The sequence below is a fragment of the Merops nubicus genome, unplaced genomic scaffold (assembly GCF_000691845.1).
Source record: "Merops nubicus isolate BGI_N331 unplaced genomic scaffold, ASM69184v1 scaffold12626, whole genome shotgun sequence".
Taxonomy (NCBI): domain Eukaryota; kingdom Metazoa; phylum Chordata; class Aves; order Coraciiformes; family Meropidae; genus Merops; species Merops nubicus.
In genome coordinates, this window is record NW_008614400.1 from 12,999 (window position 1) to 18,278 (window position 5,280).

General features: G+C 47.3%; 1 protein-coding gene across 1 annotated transcript in view; it reads right to left on the reverse strand.

Annotated features, from left to right (window-relative positions):
* Positions 1-4,761, reverse strand: part of DNAJC8 (DnaJ (Hsp40) homolog, subfamily C, member 8) — an 11,339-nt gene extending 6,578 nt beyond the window's left edge. The window contains exons 1-4 of the mRNA XM_008942219.1: positions 4,636-4,761; positions 3,313-3,369; positions 1,537-1,603; positions 825-919 (exon numbers count right to left, since the gene is read on the reverse strand). Coding sequence (XP_008940467.1) covers positions 825-919; positions 1,537-1,603; positions 3,313-3,369; positions 4,636-4,761 — 345 coding nt within the window. The remainder of the gene's footprint in view (positions 1-824; positions 920-1,536; positions 1,604-3,312; positions 3,370-4,635) is intronic.
* Positions 4,762-5,280: the final 519 nt, after the last annotated feature.

A 5,280-nucleotide genomic window follows, 5' to 3' on the forward strand; every position in this document is an offset into this window, starting at 1 on the left:
GGAAGAACTGTGGATGACAGTAAGTTCTTGATTTGGATCAATGTCTTATTTTAGACCAAAGCCTCCCGGTCCCAGGTCCAGATAAACACATACAAAATCACTCTCACATGAATGGTAGCAATTAAAAATACTGTTAGATACTACTCATTCAACACAAACCCTTTGCTCTTCTTTGTTTTTAAGATATATTCACATATTTATACATCCATATTTTTTTTAATATAGCTATACACACCATCCAAATCAGTAGGAAATTTATTTTGCTTTGTAACATTCAAAAGACTAACAAGAAGTAGAACATCCAGTGTTCCTTGATTTAGGGGATCTGAGTTCTCCCATATTGTTGCCTTTCTCCAGCTTGTTGTGTTTTACTCCAGCCACATCACTCAACTGACTTCTTGGCCAATGCAATCCAAGCTCCTTTTCTTACTCTTTTTCTTGGGGTCATTTTCCCCATAACTTCCCAGTCTGCTGCTGTCACCACCTATTTTCTTCCACCTATAGACATCTGAACTGCATCATTCATTCACAGACTTGGGGAAAAAAAATAGGTCAGATCCTGTGGTCTGACCTAATTATGTCAAGTACTGAATTTCAGGGAAGGCTCTCTCCCTGGGCTCCACAGCAGCCCTGGGCTCCACAGCAGCCCTGGCTGGAGCACGTCTGGCCGTGCTGGGAGGAGCAGAGCCCACCTGCTCACCTTCCTGATGAGGTCTGCCCAGTTCACCTCCTAATGACCTAAACATGCAGAGGGTGTACCAAAAAAACAGTCAGCGAGTGACTACCACTCACCTCCCCCCGGGACGTTCCTATGGGATACTTACAGTGTGTTCCACATATTCTTTTCCTGCCTGTATCACATCCAAGGCCCTCTTCTTCTGCTCCTGATCCAGCAGCAACTTGTACGCTTTATCTACAGCTAAGAAAAGCATCCACATGAGCAGCAGCAGCACTCCTGTTCACAAGGCATCACAACATTGCTACTTGTTGACCATACGAATTCTGCTTCCTAGAATTTGAGGGGTGTGTTTAATTGGGTTTTGTTTTGGTTTTAATACATCTAGGTAAGTGATATCACAATTAGTCAAATGAGATTTGGGGTAATGGCAGAAACTGTCAGGCACATATTTGGAGTTAGCAGGGTGAATGTACCAGTCCTACCAAGCTCTAGGAGATGAGGTTAAGTTTAAGGTGTGTAACACCTTCACCATAATACATAATACCCTAAACCTCTCACACTAGTTCTGTTATGCAGGCTTTCATTAAAACCTAACACACAGACTAAACGTTTTTTCTTGACCAACCAGGAAGCCCCAGGGACCTTTGTCCCCGTTGTGACCTGACAGTGGAGTTACTGCCACCTAGTGAGAAGTTCTGCTGAAATGCCACCCCACACATCTGCCTCTCCACCTGAAGTGCCTCTGCAGCAACTCTGTCAGTGGAGCCCCCACCCATACCAGACACTTAGAGCAGCTACAGAGAAGGAGCAGTGCCACAGCCCCCAGCCAGCAGCCCGGGAAGGGGGGAGAGCTTTACCTTCAAACGCCTTCTGGGCTCTGTCTGCGTCATCCTGGTTCTTGTCTGGATGCACCAATATTGACAACTGCAGGAGAAAGGACACTGCTCTCAAAACCATTGTAACAGATGAAGAATATTTCAGAGGCTTTTGTGAGACGAGGGAAATACTCTCAGACAGAAGGAATGAGGGGATCACTTTCCTTTGAATATGGCCAAACCAGCTGACAAGACATAGAAGCACAAATCAGTTCAATCTTACAAACCAAATACAACCCCTGTAATAAACAGGCTGTGGGAGAAAAGCTGCAGCTTAGGATGCACAGAGCAATGTCCATCTCCCTCAGCTGCAGTGCCCAGGGCTGAGAGGAACCCCTTGGTCACCCAAGTTTTGTATCTTTAGTCTTAGGAAGAAACAAACCTAGAAAGATCATCCTCAACCAAGGTCACCGTTTACTCAATAGTGTCTCCCAGGAAGTTCTCCAGTATCTCTCAGGCTGTTCAAATATCAAACTATTTTAAAGAGTGGGTTCTTCCTTAGGCTCCTTTACTGAAAGTTAAGAAAACCCTTTCCTGTACTCTCTCTCCAGCAGGGATGGTACATTAACCACTACCATCTTCAGGTCAACCTTAAATGGGCTGGCAAGCACACGTCCTCCCCCTTCCTCTCCCAGACAAAGAGAAAGTTCTTTCAAACTTTCCCCACAAGGCACTTTTCTTTCAGATGTCTTATTTTTTGCTGTTGCTGTGCAGACTCTCTAGTTTATCTGCATGCTTCCCATCATCACACTCAAAATAGTCACAGTGCAGCAACTGAAATGGCATCAGTGCCAAAGAATGCAAAACAACTACTTCCCACAGATGGCCCTTCCTAGTTCACAGGAAGCAGCTTTGCCTCCAGTCCTGAACAGCAGCACACTGCAGATGTACTCTGACTTACTACAGCCAGTGTGTTTTCCCTTCTGTTGTCTGTTCCATGTTCTGGGTGTGATTTCTTCAACACACAATTCCATGCACTTCTTTCATTTCATCACACTGACTTCAAAACATTTCCCTGTGGTATTCCACCAGCCTCAAGATGACAGCCCCAGACTTTTGATTCAAAGAACTGAGAATTCAGCAACACACTACAAGGTTACCCTCCCACGTCCACGGCAGCAGCAGCCCATGTCCCAGCCCCAACGTGTTCCTCTGTCAGCCAGCACCCTCCTGCCTTGACACCGTTCTGCTGGTGACCTCACTATTTCAGGCTGGAGGCTACAGCCCTCCAAACACTGTTTCTTTGCTGCACTGATTAAACTCAGATTTCTCCTGCAGATCTGCCAGTGGAGTAAGCCCAGGGTGCTGTTTCCTGGGTGGCACAGGGCAACACAGATGGGTCAGTGAGCAGGGCTGCTGCTGTTCCAGGCAACCTACTCCCCAAAACTGGCCACTGAAATGCTTTTAAAAATCTCATAGAATATACACTTCTGGATCCAAGTCCATATAGTTGAGAAAAAATACCTTTTCTCAGTCGTTCATTTTTGGTGAATTTTGACTTACTCTTTGAACTCAAGTTCAAAAAGCTGATTACACATGAGCAGTGGCCCCACCACACACTGCACACCCTGCATGGACCACGGACACTGCTGCAGCTCTCCTCTTGCTGATACAAAGACTGGTCTATGCATTTTTTCCCAAAGCAGCCACTCCTCTACCCAGACACAGCTTTAGCACCCCTTTTCCTGTTCCCAAGCACGGCTGCACAACTGAGATTCTTGCTTCTTTCCAGAGGCTTCAGGTGCAAAAGCCAAATACCTGCCGGAATCTTTTCTTTATCTCTTCATCTGTGGCTTCAGGATCCATCTGCAGTACCTAAAAGAGACCATGAGAGCAGAGCAAGTTTGGTGATAGTCCTGACACTTCAGGTTCCTGGCAGCAACCCCTAAACCCTTGGTTCACTGGCACAGAGACACAAGGTCAGAAACCCCTCCCTAGCAGGGAGCTGTGTGGGGACATCGGTTCTCACCTGGTAAAACAGGAACATTTTAAGAGCCATCATGTTTGGGACACTGTACTCTGAGCAGTGCTAGAATCCTCCGACTCTACCAGTCTCCTTCCCACACTCAGATCTCATGCAGACAGCTGCCACCCCTAAATAGCCACAACTGGTCTAAACCTTCACCCAGTCCCGTAGCAGTGCTTAGTTTGGCAGATACAGAAGCATACGGTGGCTTTGGGACACTGTCAGAGCATGCACAACTGAGAACTCTGGGCAGAAAACACACTACTTGCTCAGAATCTATTATCATTTTGAAAGCAGGTGGGAGAGTTTTACTCTTTGCTTTCCATGAACAAGCCAAGTTGTTTAATGATTTTTAGGGATGTGCCAGGATTGACCCCTCTGTTGTGACTCAATTTACTGACTAGAAGATCTAAGCAACAAGTGAGCCCACTCAGTGCAGACACATGCTGCTCTGACACCAGGAATCTGCAAATCAAACACTCTCATGGGAAAGCTACAGCCTGCTTCTGAACAGCTTTCTTCAATTCTCCCAGGGAAGTTCTGGGATCTACCCACAACTGGATGTTGTCAAGGTGGACCTGCTGACTGCCCTGAGCTGAGACTGCAAAAAGCACCTGAGGCTTTAAAAAGGCAGATGAAGATGGAAAGGGACACACACAGGGAAAGTCAGATCCAGATGAACACCAGAGTGTTTTATTTCCAGTACTCCTCAAGCTTTCACACTCCTTAACACTTTAGAGCTGGCTGCAGCTGGAGGCACACTGTGCCATGTGCAGGGAGTGACCCCTCTCCCCTGGCCCCTCAAAGACACGAGCAGGGAGGGTGCTCCTCTCCTTCCACACCCTGCACCTGGCTTTCCTCTGCAGGGACTTCCAGTGCTCCTGCACGAGGGGAATGCACCAAAAGAACAGTTTGCCTCTGCCATAAACAGTGAGAAAGGGAGCAAGCACATACACATCATCCTCCTGTCTCCTGTCAAGCTTCTGCACAGCCATCTACAGCCAGAGCATTTTTTTATATTTTTTATGTTCAGTCTTGTTGCTGAAACAAAGGCACAGTCAATCCAGAAGCTGTTATACCTAAGCCAGAAGGGAGGAGAGAATACCCAAACTAACCTCAAAGGGGTTCAGGTTGAAGTAGGAAGATCCAGGTCTGGTCAGCCTGTCAATTTGGTTTTTTGATGTTAAGACGGAATCTCGTTTCTCAATTTGCTTCACCTGGAGCAGAGGAGAGACCCACATTAACTGGCACCAGGGTGTGCCCAGCCCTCCTCCCACACGGGCACCTCCCCTCCCCACCCCACCCCACGCCCCTCACCCCAGCCTGCAGCTGCTTCCCTCAGGCAGCACAGCACATGTTTAGCCTCCTCTGCAGCACGACAGGATTTTTAACACTACATTTTAACAGTAAAAAACCCTAGAAAGCACCTCTGCCATCTCTCCTCCGGCCTGCTCGACACCTGTGGCTTTTGCCCTCCCTTTGCTCCTCCAACAGCACTGTCTGTGATCCCTTGGGCATTTTCACACTGCTGCTCTCCACCCACTGCTGGTGGGACAGCCCACTAACCACAGCAAGTGCCACTGGCACTCTGGTGACAGGTTATTTAGTTCCATCCAGTTTACTTTTTGTTTTTTACTGTATTAAGCCAAACCAATTCATGTCCTTACATCTAATGTTCACCTCTGTTTGAAGAAATGAGGACCCACCACAGCAGCACTGCCTTTCTGTGGGCAGGTGTGGGCAAACACAGCCAAGCTCTG